We start from the raw sequence: 19496 nt of genomic DNA, 5'->3' as shown, positions 1-19496 counted from the left end.
TTATAAGTTTTAAAAAAAATAAAATTATTGAAATTGAATGCACACGAAACCAGACACAGCAGTAATCTTCAATAGAACCCTAAAAAAGATCAGATAAAACTTTGAAAAATTCATGCGTACTACAATCATAACAAAAAAACTATTATAATTTAATAAATGAACATTTCTTTAAATATAAAACCGTTTTTATTCTCGTAAAAGTATTTTGTTTTATAAATTAATATTAGAATTTATAAATAAGTTTTGATGCAGACCGCACATTTTTATTTCCGTAAATTCAGTCTTTTTTTGTTGCCACATGTAGCAAAAAAAATAGTAAATATAATATGTAAAAGAATGGAAAGGAAAATCAAAAATCAATTTGGGTGAGACCAGAATAGCTTTTGAAAGAATAAGGGAAGGATAGAAGCAATATTAAATCTTAGAATACTAATAAAGAACCAGATAAAACTGGATAAGAACACGCTAATTTTCATTGTAGACCTAGAAAAGGCATTTTATAACTGTCAAAAGTTATTCTGGACTCTACAACAAGTAAGAGCGTATTTTAAGAAAAGGCAATTAATATTCAATTTTAACAGGCAGCAGATATAAGAATAGAAGACTAGTTAGCAATAGCAAAATATGGAAAGGCACTAAACAGTGGTGTCCTATGTCACTAATGTTTAATGTATATATTGTTCAAACTATTTAAGAAATAAAGGAAAAACTCAATAGACGAAAAATAGAAGCGGCAGTTGAAAGAGAACTGTTACAAATGCTTAGATTTACAAACGACATTGATCTAATAACCAAAAACAAAAAAAGAGATGGAAATTTCATTAAAAGTAATGCAGAAGTGTTTTGAAGAATATGATCTAAAGATAATCTGGAAAAAACTAAGGTTTATGATATGTCAGAAAACACAACTAAAATTTTGAAAGAAAAAATAGAAAGTAGGAGAGGCAGAGTACTGATAAAAACAACAATAACCAATAAAGTTATTAAAAATGTCGGACTAAGAACCTACAGGCAACTAAAAAGAATGACAAGTAATAGGAAAAAATGAAGAGAGTATGGAAAAAGAGTGCTGTAAAACCAACCTTAGTGATGATTGCTAAAGAAAAAGTAGCTTATGGCCACATAATGGGCACCGTTGGTTTATAAGCTATAGTTTGTAACCTAGTGATACCCACTAGCTAGGTATTCATGCCTTATTTTTTTATATTTTATTAATGGAGCACAATAAATTTAAAACAGTATTTAATTTATAGTTTATTTGACTCGTACAACTTAACATCGATGATAGATTTTTTTATGATAGCAAATATAGTTTGATAATTACAAGGCTAATAAAAATATAATGCGTATTATGTGTAAGAAAATTTAGAATTTATGCTACTGTCATACATAGTAACCCTGTAAACACAAATTTAATCTTTCATAGATATAAAATATATTACATGTATATTTTTATATTGTAACTTATATGTTACATATATTACGATTAATATATTAACCCTGAAATTCGAAAATACAATCAATATTTCAGTAAGACAAGAAATTAAATTTTACTAATTTATACATACATAACACTATAAAGTATTGATTAAGGTAAAAAAAGTTTAGTTTGATAATTTTTTTATTACTGGAAGCATAAAAATTGAATACCTATAAAATCGATCCATCAGTCCATTCAATTCAATAACCAAATAACGGAATCAATTAATCTTTTTTTTTATCTCGTCATTTCCTTATCAGTCTTAAGCATTTAACTTAACATATTAAATCAATCAGTACCAAATACATATTTAAAATATTATAAATTATTATTTCGTTTAGGCTTTTTCGTTGCGTAATAACCAATTATAAATTTGATCCTCGTTTTTTTTAACCCAGTGAACATTTAATTGGATCATTTCCAAACTTTGTTCTAATGCTCTTGTACCAGATCCTACATCAATATTGCGGAAAAAGTCTGAAACTTCTTTAAAATCGTATTCTGTTGAAAAATGAGAAGTGACTGCTGTAATAAGTCCACCCATAGTGAATGTGCCGTTTCCGAAAAGTACTTGTAAATTATCCCAATTAGCTTTTAGATGACGCCATGCCAATAATTGACCTTGTGGCCCTTGTGAAGCTACAACTCCTAACACCATTTTTACATCTTGAGCTTTTACTTTTGTAGGATCTAACGTGGTTGTTAGGTAACTATAAAAATTTTAATGGAAAAAATGATTGAATAAATATTTATTATCTACATTATTAATGTTTACCGTTGTAATAGCCAAGGATCATTTGAAGCACCCAGAATTTTTAGCAACAATTTACGTTCACTTGGTACTCGACTTTGATTATACTTATCCCAACAGAAATTCCACTCTTTAACATCCCCATGTCTTATTCCTAAATAGAATTTGCAATTAAATAAATATATAATTTTTGTATATTTTTTTTTATATTACCAGCTAAATAAATAACTTCTCTTAAGTTTGGTGGTATTCGTTTGTTTTCGTACATCCACTCGTCAAATTTACTTTTTGCGTCTTTTACGATATCTTGAATTCCACTTAAAACAGCCGAAGCTAATATATCTGATCTCATTAACCTTTTTAAAAAAATAACGAAATAAATATAAATAATGTTTAATGTAAATAAGTATTCATTTTACTTCTCTAAATGTGTTCCTTGGTCCTCCCAACCTACTGATCGCGCAACTGGCCCAAGTAAACTTTTCATATAGTCCAAAAACATTCTATAAGGTGATGATTCAGACAAGTATTTACTCCAATTTTGAAAATGTTCTAGCGCTGTAGCCCATGGAACAAATTCTCTTTCTTTGTAAAGATATTTTGACAATTCTAAAGGAAATGTTACGTTTAAAATACCAGCTCTACACAATGTAAATACGTCATCGATTAAGGATGCTCTATCAGCAGCACTAAAAATTTCATGGTTCATTTTTAGCTGGCCAATAATTTCATTCCATAATCCATCGTCATAATTAACACGGTAAAATCCAGACTGGTTTACGTTAGCTTTTAGCCATTTTACTTTATGATCTACTTCAAATCTTACTGCAAATATATAGATAATCCATATAAATAAAAAGCATTAGAATGTATTACATTGTCATCTAGTTTATTTATTTTTATGTTTAATACAAACCGTCGGTCATGTTCATCCAAACAACTTCCTGTTCTCTATAACTTGTGATATCTGTGTAAAAGCTCAAGGGCACGAACCATTTATAATCATAAGGTGATGGTTCTGCTCTGTTTTTCACTTTGTTTGATATTTCAGCAGTCAATAGAAAGCGACTTTGCATGGCTGTGAATGATACCGCATTTTTGGTCGTCCAACTAATTTCACGAGATATTTTTATCACTGGGAATCCCATTTGTCGTGTCCATGTATCCATGATCGACTAAAACAAATCCAACGGTTATTTTATTTATTGATTATTTTTTATTACTTATACCTTAACTTGAACGGTTTCATTGGCGTGTTTACTAAGTACACTCCATAAGTCTTTTGTGTCTGCGTTACCATACTTATGTGTATTTAGGTAATCATTTAACCCACTGCGTAGAGTATCTAGACCAAGAAACTTTTCTAACATGTATAAAATTGCAGCACCCTATAATTAATTAGATTAATAACATTCAATCTTTCATAATGTCTCTTAAAATTAAATAATTGAAGGGTTCTATTTCTACTAACCTTACTATATGATATTGAATCGAATATAGCTTCAATTTCTACTGGGTCATGAACACTGACGCTTATCGGATGTGAAGTAGATAATGCATCTAACCGCAAACCTTGTTGAGTTTTATCCAACACAAATTGAGCCATCATTAACCATCCAGGCATTACATGTTCTACCCCGCGATATTCCAAAAAACTAGCAAAACCCTCATTTAACCATAAATCATTCCACCAACGCATCGTTACCAAGTTACCAAACCACTGATGAGCTAACTCATGAGCCACGACTACTGCTACCCATTGATGAGCAGCGGCTGATGTCTCTTTTTCATCATACAATATTGAAGTTTCACGGTACGTTATTAGTCCCCAATTTTCCATAGCACCAGCACCAAAATCTGGTATGGCTATCAAATCTAATTATAAAAAATATATAGTTTAAATTTTGCAAATATAAATGTAACTAATTTATAATTTATAGTGCCTAAATGTATTACGCAACTACCTTGTTTTGGTAATGGATAAGGTACTCCAAAAAATTCCGTGTAGTGATCCATTACTTTAGTGGCAGTATTCAAAGCAAAAGATGTTTGAGATAGCAATTCAGGCGGAGCGTACACCCGAACTGCAACTCCTTGTGAAGTTTGAGCGTGTACATAATGGTAATCACAAACTACAAACGCTACGAGATAAGTACTCATTTCAACGGATTCTTCAAAATCGTCTCTCATCTATTAAAATTATTTTATAAATTATGTCATTTTAAAGCTATATTTAATTAAATAACTTACCAATCCTACTCCCATGTACAATCCATCGTCTACAGACTCTTTAATAGGCATATTAAAAAGTGCTATATGAAATCTATTTCTTAAAATTGACATTCGAAACTTTGCTTTAAATTGTGGTTCATCAAAACAAGGGAAAGCTGAACGTGCGTACGTGGGTTCAAAATGAGTTGTAGCTAAGTACCTTTTGAGTTAATTTTAAAATTAAAAATCGTTACAATTGTGTAATATCAGTGGTATTTCGGAGGGTACACAGTACCAATTGTGTAATATGCCGTTCAGCCAATTAGATGATTTAATAGAAATTACAGATATTACTAACTCATTTGTATACTTTTATAAAGATAACATATATCATCCAAAAAAAAAAATTGAATAGTATAAAATTAATATTCTATGCTATAAATCATGACAAGAATTTTTGAAATTTAAAGATTTATAAAATAATATTTAATTTTATTGGTAAAAAAAAAAAATATAATTGATAGAACAAAATATATAATTGGATAGTATAACTTTTAGTGAAGTGACGAACTTTTTATAATTNAACAAAATATATAATTGGATAGTATAACTTTTAGTGAAGTGACGAACTTTTTATAATTATAAAAAACCAGTCGTTTTGCATTAATGTAAAATGAGATTTGTGAAGTTCTTTTTTTTATTTTTATACACTTTTTTGAGATATGCGTATGAGGATATTTTATCAAAACACCATTATACATGTTTTTTATTACTACTTGAAAGTACTTACCTCCTTTCTCCTTTACTCGTAGTATAACTACTTAAGTAAAATCCTTCTAATTCTCTACTTAATCTAGTCGTGTACTTGACTAACAAAGTGTAATTATTTGTTGCGGATAAAGTATCGTCAAACTCTAATATTATTTGTTGACCAGCTGAATATTCGAGCATTCTAGAGATTTCAAAACGTACATCATGATTATCTGCCAACATCACGTGCTATAGACAAAAGTAACTTATTAATTAAATAAAAATGTATTCTGAATAGGAAGTTAAATGTTACTTGTGTTTTATTTGAACAAATTTAAAACACAATAATTATATAAAAATACTTACTCTATCAACTATAGTAAGATTTTTGCTATGAAAAACGATGTAATCAGTATCATGTGTGAGTCGAAAATTAATAAGAACTTGTCCTGTTAATTAATAAAAAACAACAATCATTTATATCAGTCACAAATATAATAAAAATACTTGAATAATTTAATACTAAGTCTGGTAAAATATTTGAAGTATATTAATAATCTGAAAACTTCAATGTTAAGTAACTAATTACGAATAGTTAATATGGGGCGTCATATCCCCTTCTATTACAAAAATAATAATTATTTTTGTAATAGAAGGGGATATGTAATTATTACATGGTGAAGTTACAATTGTTTTTCGTTTAGAAAGGGTAGTACAAATTATCTCTCTAATGAATTATTAATTACGCCATTGGAGAACTTTATGATTCAATTTGAATTTTACATTGTAAAACAAATTATTTCTTAGAGCTGTAGCAAAATTTTTTGCCGTCATAAAATTGCGATTAGTATATAAATTAGTTCATATTTTATTTAAGGAACTTGAACTAATTTACTATTAAGAAGAACTTTCTTTTTAATGATAAAAACAACTATCGATGAAATATTTAGGATATTGTTTTTAAATTTTAGTTAGTTAAATGTACGAAAATAAAACAACACATACCTTTAACATCTAAACTAGTTAAGTTTGGATGAATTTTTATATGATAACTATAAGGTCTAGCAAAAGTTGGTAGACGCACGTTGTTCCATGGAAAAATATCACCGTTTGTAGCAATTGGAATAATAGAACGAGATCGATTAACTCCATCGTCGTCTGGTAAAAATACAGGTTTTATACCAATACATGGACAATCTAAAACAGAATTATTAAAAAATATATTAAAAATTATAATGTTTAATGAACAAAATATAATTTTTATATAATTGATATAAATTTGCAGTGGGTGGAAATGTTGTACATCACCCCTTTTTATCTCTATTTGATACGATATTGCCGGTTGTGATACGACAAGAAAATTAATTAAAAGTTTAAACTATTTACTTAGAACATTAATATTATTTTCATTAAAAAAAAAATAATATTAATTTTAATTAAATTATTAACTTTAAATATAGTTAAAATAAATGAATATTAAAAGAAAACTTTATATCCTTGACCCAAATACTTGAGTGCTTACTAGAATTAATTTAGAATGAACTTACCATTTTGTGGTCCAGCATATGCTATTATCAATGAGCACATAAACATAAAGAATAAAGTAGTGCAGACCATGATTAAGGCGGTGCGCCTCGAACATGCTGTAACAGCAGTATGTTCATATATACCAGGTTTGTGCAGAATATCTTGATTTTCTCCTATGATTTAAAATATACATGTTAGTACAATAAAAAGAAAAGTTTGTAAAACATACTATAATGATTGATAGCTGTTAAGAACGCTACATCTTCAACTTCCGGCTCTGCCATTGCTTTTTACTTTACCCTAATATATTTGTACAAACCTTTATGATACAAAAGTTTGAACTAAGAGACGCTGATGTACCGAGCAGATGAGAATATCCTATTGACGTTTTTCACCCTAATCTGAGCATGCGCTAAACAATAAGCAGTAATCACCCTCAATATTAGAACAACCCTTCGGCAAGTACATTACCAAGGGGATAGGCATCTAACCGGCATCTATCGTTAATTTTTCTAACTAAAAAGATAAATGATTAATATATTTATTTTGAAATTGAAATAAATAATTTTTATACATTTATGTTTATTGTTAACAGAAAATTAATAAATACATATACAATAATGAATATCTAAAAAATTTCAAATTTTTCTTCAAGTATATCTACATAGAATATTTACTTAGTTTAAATAGTATATATATACTCTAGGAAAACGTTAGGTAAAATTTAGTGGTTCATATATGAATCTCTAAAATTAAAATATAAAAATAGGTAGCTATCCAAGAAAATATTTCAGGAGGGATGCAACCTTTTGAATACGTGTTTGCGAATGAATATATTTAGAAAAATAAATGAGTTTAACTATAAAAAAATAAAATTTTATTCAAAACTGTGTTATAGTTCTATGTAATAATTACAAATAAAAATTATAGAAGGTGAAATTATTTTTAACCACAATGAAAACATTTTCACAATACTGTGTAGTTTATTTAGAATTTCAATATAGATTCTTAAAAACTACCTAAAAACCTCAAAATTAAGTTTTATTTAATTGGCCAATTAATAAGTATGCATTAGAAACTCATAAAAATTACATAACTATGGTATAAAAATACCAAAGTTTAGTTTATTGAAATAAATATAAATACAAATCAAGATGAAAGATTATAAAACTAAAAAATGTATAGGGATTAACAATCACTAATTATCGTCGGAAAAGTTTATACAGGTCAACCGCTATTGTTGACGAGTTCATAATAATGTATAGAAAATAGTACTATTAAAGCTGATTGTCAATGTTTAAATAAAAACAACAAATTCCCTTATTTCTCCAGTAAAATTAGAAAGACTATATAACACAAACCGATTCAAAAATGACCAAAAATTAATAAAATTCATGGAATTTATCAACAACTACAAGAAGTGAAAATAGTAAAGGGTAGTAACTAATTGTTAATATGTGTAATAAACCAAAAATAAAATAAAGTAGGTGAGTGAATTAAGGAAATTTTTATATGAAAGTTAGAGGGATTAAAATAATGTACAATTATGTAAACTCAGATAAAAAAGTGTGAGTGCTTGTAATATAAAAAAAGAAAATTAGAGGGCTGATTTGTAGCTAGAATAAAAAGGATAATATTACGAATATATAATTGAATAATACAAGATAAGATAAGATAATAAATGTCGGAATAACACCCGTTTAAGTATAGCAAAATATGTCAGGGTGTAAAGAGTATAATGATATAAATAAAGTTGAATAAAGATTAAAAAGATAAATAATGTATCCCGGCGCTAATGCATTGAAAGGACGCGCAACAATAATCACCAAGACAAAAATTCAACACTAAAAATATATTCGTTAGTTTCTTAGTACTGTCTGCCGGCAAGATGTTCGTTAAAACAAGGCATTAAGCATAATGACTAGCTACGCAGTATGTATAAAGTTGCAATACATTTAGTTCAATAAAATTATTAACAAATTAATTTAAATATGAAGTAATTGTAACCTTTAGCTCACAATAAATATTTACCATTCAATGAATAATTAAAATTTATTTGGGTTTATTAAAAAAATAAAATAATTTTTAATTGTTTGAGGTTTAAAATATTAATTGACATTTATTTCCATGATAATAGCAACAATAAAACATCATTATTTAATGAACAAATAAATTTAAAATAAAAGATTCACTTAAACAAAATTCACTTTAAATTTGTTCTAAGTTCTGTTAAATTTGAAAAAATATTCTAAGTTCACAATAACTGAAAAGTGTTTTTAAATTGAATAATTTTCTAAGTCCAAATTAAATAAAAAAAAAACTAAGTCCCAGAAAGTAAGAATCTTAAGTGTCACAGATTTTGTGTATTTTTAAATTACCGAAAGGAATGATTTTAATTGAAAAAAATTGGTTTTTATAGTAAGAGAAGGGTAGTGTAGCAATCCCTAGTGTGATCTTATAAGCTGTAGATCTTATTTAATTGTTAAATGCAATTGGCTGGATTTAATTGAGAACCTACATATAGGCGTTACTTTAAATTTGTACAATAATCAGATTTAGCTCCCTAGTTTACTCGTTATTTTGTGTTTTAAATAAGGGAACCTTATTTTGATGATCTTGTAAATTCATAATATGTAACATACATGTACAAAAAATAACATCCTAATATTATAAGTGATAACATAATATTACAAATGCACCCCTTTCTATTTTGTCATACGCCCTTGTATGACACACATCAAGAATAATAAAAATAATTGTTTAAATTGTCTTAATTATAAAGTACATAATTTTAAATAAGATTTTTGATTTTTTATAAATAGTTACAATGAACGTACAATAATAAATTATATAAAATATAAAAATGATTATTAAGTGCTTATGAAAATGTAGTGTAATTGTTATATAAAGTGATTATAATTTAAGATACAACAATAAAACTATTTATATAAATGAAAATTGAATATAAGGTTATAATATTATTAGTAAAATAAAAAGTTTAGTATTTAAGAATAAAATTGAAATATGATTATTAAATGATAGTGATATTATAGGATAATAAAGTGTTAATTAACTTATAAGTAATATTAAAAGTATACAATGATAATTTAATTCAAAATAAAATTGTTAAAATAATAAAGCATTAATATATAAATTGAGTTTAAAAATTTGATAAGTTGAAAGTTGAATAATATAATTTTTGAAATATAAGAAAAATTAAAGTAGTAATAATGTAAAATAAAATGATTACAATTCTTACATTAATTAATATTTCTTACAAAATTATCTTTGTCAAATGAATATAGTTATTAAATTTTGAGTAATAATCATCTGTGAATTTAATGATAATATCTGTCTTAAATCTAAATCTTATTAGTTAACATTACATGCATTATTTGGTTATTTCAATTAATTATAAAAATAATAATTTATTACAATGATAATTATTAAAGAAATGATTGTATAATCATTTATTACATAAACGTATGATTGGATTATTAAATTGATAACAGTAACAATTTTTATCATTGATATTACAATATAATGTTTACAGTTTAATTTGTGTCAATCTCAGTGTAATATATTTAAAAAGTTATTCTAAGGTCTAAACTGCTTTTATAAGAAGTTTTAATATATATTTATTAATATGTATGATTTAATCTACAGGACTCTCAACTTAATTTTAAAATATATAATATTTTGTAGTAAATGCACGTTTCATTTTTTTTTATAAGCTACGATATAAACTCATTGAATTTTATTTTTCTATTTATTTATATACTCTAATATTTGTTAGATAGCTATAACGTGATAAAAGATTATTTGGTTTGATGGAATTTGAGTTCTTTCAGTTATTTCATTTTACTTTTATCAAGTAGCTTATAGTCTTTTTTTTTTTTTTTTTTTTTATGTGGTAATTTTTTGATAAATGATTTAATAATTATTTTTATAAGATACATTGATTGATATACAATAATTGTATTATTTCGAAATATAAAACATTGAATGAATACTTTCATTTTTTTTTTTTAGATTATGATCTTATATATATTAATTAGACTAACAGCTTGTTTTTGAAAATAATATAAATGCTATTGGAAAATATAAATGTTAATAGAAACTTTTAACAGAAGATTATAAAAGATACTATGATATGTGTAGTAAGAGTTTATAACTATTGGCAAATATAACACATGTGATGTAGTGAGAGATTGAAAGAGCAGAATTTTGGAATGAACACTATTGAGTATAAGTCAATATAGTTAATCAAAAACAGATTTGCGTACATGTTATTCTTTAAAGCTTGGAAAATAAATAGTTTAGTTAAATAGTCAAATATGAATAGCAATGTTTTTTTTTTATTGTTCATTAAAATTTAAAAAAATTTCTTTGATGAAATTATCTAATATTCATGAAAAAATAATAATTCCAACCGAAAAAAAAAAGTAGTAACACAGCTAGAACTTTTTTTTAGTTACAAACCTATTTGTTGTACAAGACTTTTACAAACAACAAATAAACATTATTGTAAACAACACAACTACAAATATAGCACCAATAATTATTCATTTCGCATAATTTTTCAAGTATTTGCCCCATACAGCAAATATTTTTATATAAATGTTCATTACAAACTAGATAAATTTTTTAAAAAATGATAGCATGAAGTTTAAAAGACAAAAAAATACCTTAACTATTACAAAAAATTAATATTTTAATAATTTTTTTACATTGTTAAAAATATAGCCCAACTAAAACCTAGTACATTGAATTACAATAGTTTTTCCTTAATGATTTAAACTACTATTAAAACTATGTTAACTAACTCTAGTAACAGATTGCATACAAATTTTACTATCTTTTTTAAAAATTAATTATTTTATATTGTATTTATATTTAATAATTCCAATATTTCATTCTATTTAAGTACTTTAATTCAATACTTATATGTGTAAATTATTAAAATATGTGTAAAAATACATTACAATTCAGATACAAAATATGATGATACACTAACAAAAAAAACAAATTGTATAATAGATAGCAGAAAAAAGTAACATTAAAAATTGAAAAGAAAATATATTCACATTATATACAAAATTTGTAAAAAAAAATATAATAATTGACAGTTGATTATCGCAATATCTTTTTAAATTTATTATTATATATATATTTTTATTTATATATATAAACTTCTATGAAATATAGATTAATTAACTTAATTTATTTATTGTATACAACAACTTGATTTTTCTTGAACATTCCCATTAGCTTTTTCAATTTCCATCAACATTGTGTGAAATATATCAGCTACACGCTATTAATTGAAAAAGAAATGTTATAAAATAGAATAGTGAACTATTTATTAAAGAACGTAAATTTGTATTGTAAAATCAAAATGTCATTTAAGAATATATTCAATCAATAGATTTATAATTACTTTGTCATGATTAACTAATATTTTTAATAGTTATAAAATTATAAGAAAAAAAAAAAATTTATTATCTTGGTTAGTATCATGATTATAAATTATGTTAATTACAAATAGATTAATGAGAAAATTAAGAATATTTTATTTCGTTTTGAGTATTTTCTTATCATCAAGTTACCATAAATTACTCACAAAGTTGAAAATTCTATCATATGACAAAAATTGCTATTATAAAAATTTATCGAAAGAAATTTATTTTATAGGTATGATATAAGTATAGGGTATAACATAAAAGCAAATATCTGAAAAAAGAAAATTTTTGACTGGATAACCTGAAAATATAAACTGTTACAAATAAAAATTTAAATATCTGAAGAAATATAAATGATGTATGATTTAAGATAAATTAGGATATCAACTAACTTTTTTATTTGTTACCTCATTCTGCTTTGCTGATGCTTCAAGAAATACAGCATTCCATGACTCTGCTAATCTTCGACCTTCTTCTTGACTAATAACACGATCCATGTGTAAATCTTTTTTGTTACCAACCAAAACTACAGGAACACTAATAAAAAAAAATATATATATATAATTACTAATATATATTTCAAATATAACATCAGTCNAAAAAATATATATATAATTACTAATATATATTTCAAATATAACATCAGTCTTTGAAAGTTTTTATAAAAATAATGATAAATTAATTTTTTTATAGTTTATACTAAATTTAACATTGTTGAAAATATTGGTTTTAGTTAATAGTTCAATTTTAAAAAACTTTTTTTTCATTATTCAAACATTTTAAGTATTTGACAAATTAAAATTTTACATTTTCATACTAGGGAGAACCAATTGATATGACATAATTTATCAACACAATCAACTTTTAACCTCAAAGAAAAATTAATTTATTTTAAGAACTACATTTGAATATGAAATTATGTTTTATATATATACTTACTGAACTTTGCCAGTCATATCTAATATTTTATCATAAATAATTTGACATATTTCAAATGATTTTGGTGATGATATATTATAAACTAACACATAACCATGAATATCCATTGAATATTGAGTTGGGAGTATGGAGTACTCATCTTGTCCAGCAGTATCAACCAACTTAAGATCATATTCTTGATTATTCACTTTAGTCGTCTTAACAAAAGCTAAAAAAACACATGAATTTATATAACAACTGTAAATATTAATTACTATGATACAGATACATACTGTTTTCTATAGTCGGATCATAAGAGTCAACAAATTGACCTTCAACAAATTGGATACTTAAAGAAGATTTACCTTAAAAAGTATTTATATTATTAATATATTTTTATTTTCTGATTAAAAAAGCTAAATTATTATTTTGCAATAAAACAAAAATCAAATACATACCGACTGAACGATAACCCATAATAGCAATTTTTCTTTGTTTAGGTGGCATTTTGTATAATTAATCAAACTTAATTTATTACTTCATTTTCTTCGAAACCTAATAAAATATTTTAAATACGTAGTACGACTAATAATGTTATTAAAATCAACGACTAAATTCTGTTCAGTGCGTCGTGATACCTACGTCACTTGTCAGTAGTTGATTACAATAAAATTATATAATAACAAAACTTTTTCATATCAGTAAGTAACTGATATATGTTTGGTATCGACTTGTTTTAAAATAGGTTCATTTGATATTCGCAATATCACAAAAGACACTTGAATTTTCAGTGTTTACAATTTTTCTAATGTAAATAAACGCATGATAAGTTTAACGCTGACTTTAGGTCTTGTTATCATAGGAAATGTATCGTTTAGTATAATATGTTTACAATACGAAGATACCCTAGTAGAAGTTTTATCGCGAATTTCATGGATAGACATAAAAAATTACAAACCATGGTTAATAATATTGTCATGGATAAAAAAATGATTAAGCCATCTTTTAGTGTTTAAAACTACAATTTTTTTTCTAATAATTATAATTTTCATTAATTGACTAAAAAATTTCGTATATATGTTCTATGTTATTCTTAAGTTAATATTAAATCACTTCAAACGACTTTATATATATAATGTTAATTTCTAATGTAACATATAAAAAAGTATTTAAAAAAAGTTGGATCTCATTATTTGACGGTCCTAGTTAATCAATTACTTAGCTTTACTACTGTTACCGTGATAAGGTCTTGTACAGAAAAATTACTAATATACATTATGCAAATAGCCATTTCTGTGAAACTATTATGTCTAAGATTTTTGATTAATCTATGACTCTTGTTATGTTCTGCAATAATGTAGTTTAAAATACCATTTTAAGTTAATCAAAGTATTTTTCGTTAATTCATATTAAGCTTTATAAAGTGTGAAATATATTTTCACAAATTACTATAAGTATTAATTAAATGAAATGTATGAGCACTTTCTAAATTACTTGAATTTAGATAAATATTAATCTACAAATAAAATACCTAAGAAATTAAATAAATTAAGATTAGTTTCTTAATATTTTACTGATACCAGATGGCTAGAAAAAAGACTAATTAAAAACGAAAATATTAACTATTGTGCAAATAAAATACAAAATCACACTATCTATTTCTCTAAAATATTGTGATAGTCTGATCTCAAATTAATTTAAAACATATTTAGTCTATAAAATGTATTGGATAAAATCAACCTCTCTGGTAGTTTTTATTTTAAGTCTAAAATTTTGTAAAGAAAAGTCAATTTCAAATTAAAATTATTATAGTAAAACTATCCTTTTAGGAAGATTATTACCAACCTTAACCATTAATTATTCTTGCATGTTAGAATCATAAGAAGTTGAAAAATATTTGAATCTTGAATCAAATAACCACCATAAATGTTTTTGTCATTAACTATAAAAGAATAACCATCTATAGTTCTAATTTTTTTTTATACTTATGAAATAATTTATAAGTCCACAAATATTTTCTGAAAATATGATTAACTATTAATCTAATAAAAGTAGTTGTTTATTTTTTAATAGAAATTGTCTTAAAGACTAGTTATAATTAAATAAATTGTACAATATTTTTATCTTAATAGGTTTACAAGAAATACATATAATAACAAACATAAGTTTCAAAAAAAAAAAACATGTTCTTTAGGAGGCATAAAAGAATTTAAATAGAAATAAGTATAGTATGTGTTTAACTAAAAGTATAACAAATATTCACATTAGTTGCAAATTAAATAATTTATAACAATAATTTCAGAATACAATATTTTTCATTCACTGAGATAAGACAACATAAAATTAGGCTACATAAATAATTCAATATAACAGTCATTATTATTATTTGTTTATGATTTTAAGAAACACTACAGTTTGATTTTTCTTGAACATTTCCATTAGCTTTCTCAATTTCCATCAACATGGTATGAAAAATATCAGCAACACACTAAACAATTTAAATAATCATTGAAAATAAATAAAATAAAACAAAATCTCTACTATGTAAAAGAATCAATTATAAATATTTTAATTAATTTTTTTTTTAAATTGACTACGAGTAAAAATATTATAAAGCTCAAAATATATTTTAAGGAATTAATTTTTAAAAACACACCTGTCAATTCCAACAACACAATCTAGTTTTATTGAAAAAAAAAACAACTTAATGACATTAATTACAAATAATAATAAAATAAGTTAAAACAAAAAAAAAATTGAAAGTCTACTAACTTTTTTAGAAGTTACCTCATTCTGTTTGGCTGAAGCTTCTAGAAATACAGCTTTCCATGATTCAGCCAGTCTTTGTCCTTCTTCTTGAGTAACAACACGATCCATTTGTAAATCTTTTTTATTGCCAACAAGTACTACGGGTATGCTAAAAAATATCAATAACACTTAAGCTATATAATCAAGATTAATAATATTCTTTTTTTATTATTATAAAATTTCAAAATTTATTTATCATAAATAAGTGTTATATTAACAAAACAATGAATCACACTATCAAAATAAGGAGAATTATGTTTTTTTTTTAAATTGTTCTACCTTTAGAGAAAAATTAATTAATTTCTATGAAATAAAATTCAATAATAAATTACATTAAAGGTGAAAAATAAAATATTAACATTTAAAAACATGAATTTTATTTTTCTTAACAAATACTTTGACATTAATATATTTAAAATTCTAATATATTGAAAAAAAAAATGTTATGAACAATAATTAAAAAAAACTTTGAGTTTAAGCGATTTTTATAAAATTAGGCATAACTTTAAAAATTAATTTACAATATATATACATATACTAAAATAAGTTTACTTAATACCTTAAAATTAACATTTTACTAGGAATAAAGTTCTCAGTGTAGTGATTGTAGAAAATGAAGACTTTAATTTTTAAGTACTCACTTACCACAGACTAATTTTGAAAACTCTAATTAAATTCTCTACCAGTTCACTACAAACCCTATACTATGTACATTTAATTTGGTAAAATATTAATTAAGCGTTAAGTAGACCTTACAGTAACTAATCAACAACAATAAGGAAATAAATTATTACAGGTGATTTGCTAACTATGTCTCACAAAATATTTTCAGTCATAAAAAACAAAATTTAATTTTTTTTTTCAAAAATTATTAATATCCTGCAAAACTATAATTAACAAAAAAAAGTTAGTTCTATCCTCTCCCTTAATTCATTATCCTTTCAATAGACACATATTTTAACTTGTATAACAATTTGAAATAAGCATAAAATATGACATTTTTACAGTTAATACATTTCAAAAAGGTACTTGGTTTTATAAATAGATCAACTTCAGTATATTTACTAAAAAAATAAAATAGAAATACAACTTGTTTCAAACAAAACTTTTTTTTCATAAAAATTTAATTAGTGCTGATTAGAAAATATTTAAAATATTTAAAAAAATTAAAAATATAATTTTTTGTATTATACTATTAACCAAAAAATTATAAAATACTTATGTTTTATACAGAAATTCTTCTATTAAACTATTAGTTATCTAGAATAAACATTAAAACATAAGTAGGTATGCATTGTTTTTATTAACAGTCATTTTTTAAGTAATTATTTAATAGTATAGTTTTTAATTATTTATATATGTATCAATTTTAAATTATTACATTAAAATTGGTCCTTATTTTTACTTACTGTACTTTGCCAGTCATATCTAATAACTTATCATAAATAACTTGAATAATTTCGAATGATTTTGGTGATGTAATACTATAAACTAATACATATCCATGAATATCCATTGAATACTGAGTAGGAAGAATGGAATACTCATCTTGTCCAGCAGTGTCAACCAACTTAAGGTCATACTCTTGATTATTCACTTTAGTTGTTTTAACAAAAGCTACCACAATATATTACATTAATTTTATAAAAGACTTGACATTAGATAATTTGGTAGTAACTAAACAATTTAACTCACTATTTTCTATTGTTGGGTCATATGAGTCGACAAATTGTCCTTCTACAAATTGAATACTGAGTGATGACTTTCCTAAAAAAAAATATAAATTTTAGTATAAATATTAATATTTATTTAAATTTTGGTAAGTGATAAATTGAAAAGTTATAAGGTACCTTACCGACAGATCGATAGCCCATTATGGCAATTTTCCTTTGTTTTGGTGGCATATTAAAAAACCAAATCAATTCATTAATAATCTAAATTTGAAAAAATAATCATGAACACTTTTAGATATTGGAGGAATTACCAAATTTCATTAACAAAAATATTATTTACTTAGAGTGATTACTCCGAATGATAAAAATCCTAACTACGTTTTATTTATAAAAATAAAGACTGAAGTAGTTAGCAATCAGTTCTAGATAAGAAGTAAATTATCTTTTATTATTTTCCAGTATACTGCATCAATGGACATTTGTATATTCTACTTTGTACATTAGTGCACACTGATAACAGCTGTTTACCATTCATGTTACTGCAATATGTCCGGATTTTGGACTTTGAGTAATAATAGTTAGCAAAATGTATAGAAAAATTTACTTTTAAAATTTTAACAATTATTTCAAGTTTAATTTTAGCATCGATGCGAAGCTGAGAAGGTATTGGTTTTACTAAGATGTGTTTTTTTTTTTTTTTGTGTCTGTTACCACTTTTTCTCAGCTCTCACCGAACGGATTTCTTTCAACGATACGTCAAAAGATCACAAATCGTATCTAGTNACCGAACGGATTTCTTTCAACGATACGTCAAAAGATCACAAATCGTATTTAGTCAAAGACATTACCCTCAAAAATTGAAAAAATTTCCCTCGTTCCCCGTAAATGGGGGAAACCTCCAAAAAAATTACAAATTTAAAAATCGCTAATTTTCTAAATTTTTTCAATTTTTTTTATTAAAAACTGCCATAACTTTTTTAAAAATGAACATATCAATATAGTTTTTTTTTACATAGATGCATGATATCATTACCTTTCAATTGGTATATTTTTTTGTTATATCTGATCCTTTAACTGTCCACAGGGGGGGATTTAAAATGACAACTTTTTCAACTTAACTTTTGAAAATGTTCCTGAAGGTCTGACACTTTTATATATATCTTAAATTAAAGTTAATATAATGTACTTTATTATGAAAAAAAAAAATTCCGGACTTTATTTTATCTTCATGGTAAAAACAGACATCAAAGTGATAAAAAAAATACGATTTTTGTAAAAAAATTCTTTTTTATATTTTTAACTTTATAATGTTATAACATTTTGAAAGATGTATGGATCAATATAATTCTTTTTTTATGAATGCATGATGTCTTTAACTATCATTTGGTATATTTTTTTTATAAATCTGACTTTTTACCTGTCTACAGGGGGGAATTTAAAATGACAACTTTTTCACAAAAAATTTACTTTTTCAACTTAAATTTTGAAAGTGTTCCGAAAAGTCTGACACTTTTGTATATATCTTAAATTAAAGGTTATGTAATACACTTTATTATGGAATAAAAATATTTCGGACTTTAGTTTGTCTTCACGGTGAAAATGGCTACCGAATGCTATTTTTGTGTGAAAATTCTCGATTTTATTTTTTACATTTTTAACTTTATAATGCTATAACTTATTGAAAAGTGTATGGATCAACACAATTTTTGTATCAGAAATACTATTTTTTAATAATCTCTTTTTCATTCGACATACTTTATCTTAATCAGGATATTAATAAGGAACTAGCAGATTATGAAGCTTTTGGAATAATCCACCAATTTTTTAAAATTAAACACTATCTAAAGATTTGCATCGAAGCGTTTTTTTTTGATAGTGATTTTAATCACTGTCAGATATCATTATACTTGATCCAA

The 19496-nt window shown here is 24.4% G+C and overlaps 3 protein-coding genes across 12 annotated transcripts in view; all 3 read right to left on the bottom strand.

The window, feature by feature from the left end:
• Positions 1 to 1449: 1449 nt before the first annotated feature.
• LOC126895153 (endoplasmic reticulum aminopeptidase 1-like) lies at positions 1450 to 10112 on the bottom strand. Of its 2 annotated transcripts, XM_050666692.1 has the most exons (15): positions 9979 to 10112; positions 6949 to 7235; positions 6740 to 6892; positions 6198 to 6389; positions 5559 to 5641; positions 5233 to 5441; positions 4482 to 4662; positions 4196 to 4421; positions 3703 to 4106; positions 3461 to 3619; positions 3148 to 3406; positions 2651 to 3056; positions 2445 to 2587; positions 2256 to 2385; positions 1450 to 2190 (listed from the first exon to the last, which is right to left on the bottom strand). In XM_050666692.1, the coding sequence occupies exons 2-15, from the start codon at positions 7001 to 7003 to the stop codon at positions 1818 to 1820; spliced, it is 2973 nt and encodes a 990-aa protein (XP_050522649.1). In that variant the 5' UTR covers positions 7004 to 7235; positions 9979 to 10112; the 3' UTR covers positions 1450 to 1817. The 2 variants fall into 2 exon arrangements, with proteins under 2 accessions (XP_050522649.1, XP_050522650.1); XM_050666693.1 differs by lacking the exon at positions 6949 to 7235 and having other exon boundaries at positions 9979 to 10086.
• A 1301-nt stretch (positions 10113 to 11413) lies between these two features.
• Positions 11414 to 13939, bottom strand: LOC126895203 (GTP-binding protein Rheb homolog). Of its 3 annotated transcripts, XM_050666817.1 has the most exons (6): positions 13742 to 13939; positions 13558 to 13654; positions 13393 to 13464; positions 13121 to 13328; positions 12574 to 12718; positions 11414 to 12036 (listed from the first exon to the last, which is right to left on the bottom strand). In XM_050666817.1, exons 2-6 carry the CDS (start codon positions 13604 to 13606, stop codon positions 11947 to 11949), a joined length of 564 nt encoding a protein of 187 aa, XP_050522774.1. In that variant the 5' UTR covers positions 13607 to 13654; positions 13742 to 13939; the 3' UTR covers positions 11414 to 11946. The 3 variants fall into 3 exon arrangements, with proteins under 3 accessions (XP_050522774.1, XP_050522775.1, XP_050522773.1); XM_050666818.1 differs by having other exon boundaries at positions 12589 to 12718; positions 13558 to 13939; XM_050666816.1 differs by having other exon boundaries at positions 13558 to 13938.
• A 1197-nt stretch (positions 13940 to 15136) lies between these two features.
• LOC126895201 (GTP-binding protein Rheb homolog) overlaps positions 15137 to 19496 on the bottom strand; it is a 146211-nt gene continuing 141851 nt past the window's right edge. For 2 of the 7 annotated variants that reach the window (XM_050666810.1, XM_050666811.1), the window contains exons 2-6: positions 17763 to 17914; positions 17603 to 17674; positions 17317 to 17524; positions 15872 to 16016; positions 15137 to 15587 (exon numbers count right to left, since the gene is read on the bottom strand). In XM_050666810.1, coding sequence (XP_050522767.1) covers positions 15498 to 15587; positions 15872 to 16016; positions 17317 to 17524; positions 17603 to 17674; positions 17763 to 17811 — 564 coding nt within the window. In that variant the 5' untranslated portion in view covers positions 17812 to 17914 and the 3' untranslated portion in view covers positions 15137 to 15497. Of the gene's footprint in view, positions 15588 to 15755; positions 15778 to 15871; positions 16017 to 17316; positions 17525 to 17602; positions 17675 to 17762; positions 18047 to 19496 lie in introns of those variants that run through there. The other 5 variants (XM_050666812.1, XM_050666814.1, XM_050666815.1 and 2 more) reach the window with 5 other exon arrangements.

The sequence above is a fragment of the Daktulosphaira vitifoliae genome, unplaced genomic scaffold (genome assembly GCF_025091365.1).
Source record: "Daktulosphaira vitifoliae isolate Bord-2020 unplaced genomic scaffold, ASM2509136v1 Scaffold_1, whole genome shotgun sequence".
In the NCBI taxonomy this organism is placed as follows: Eukaryota; Metazoa; Arthropoda; class Insecta; order Hemiptera; family Phylloxeridae; genus Daktulosphaira; species Daktulosphaira vitifoliae.
The sequence above is the reverse complement of the archived record's forward strand: the minus strand, read 5'-3'. Positions and strand labels throughout refer to the sequence as shown.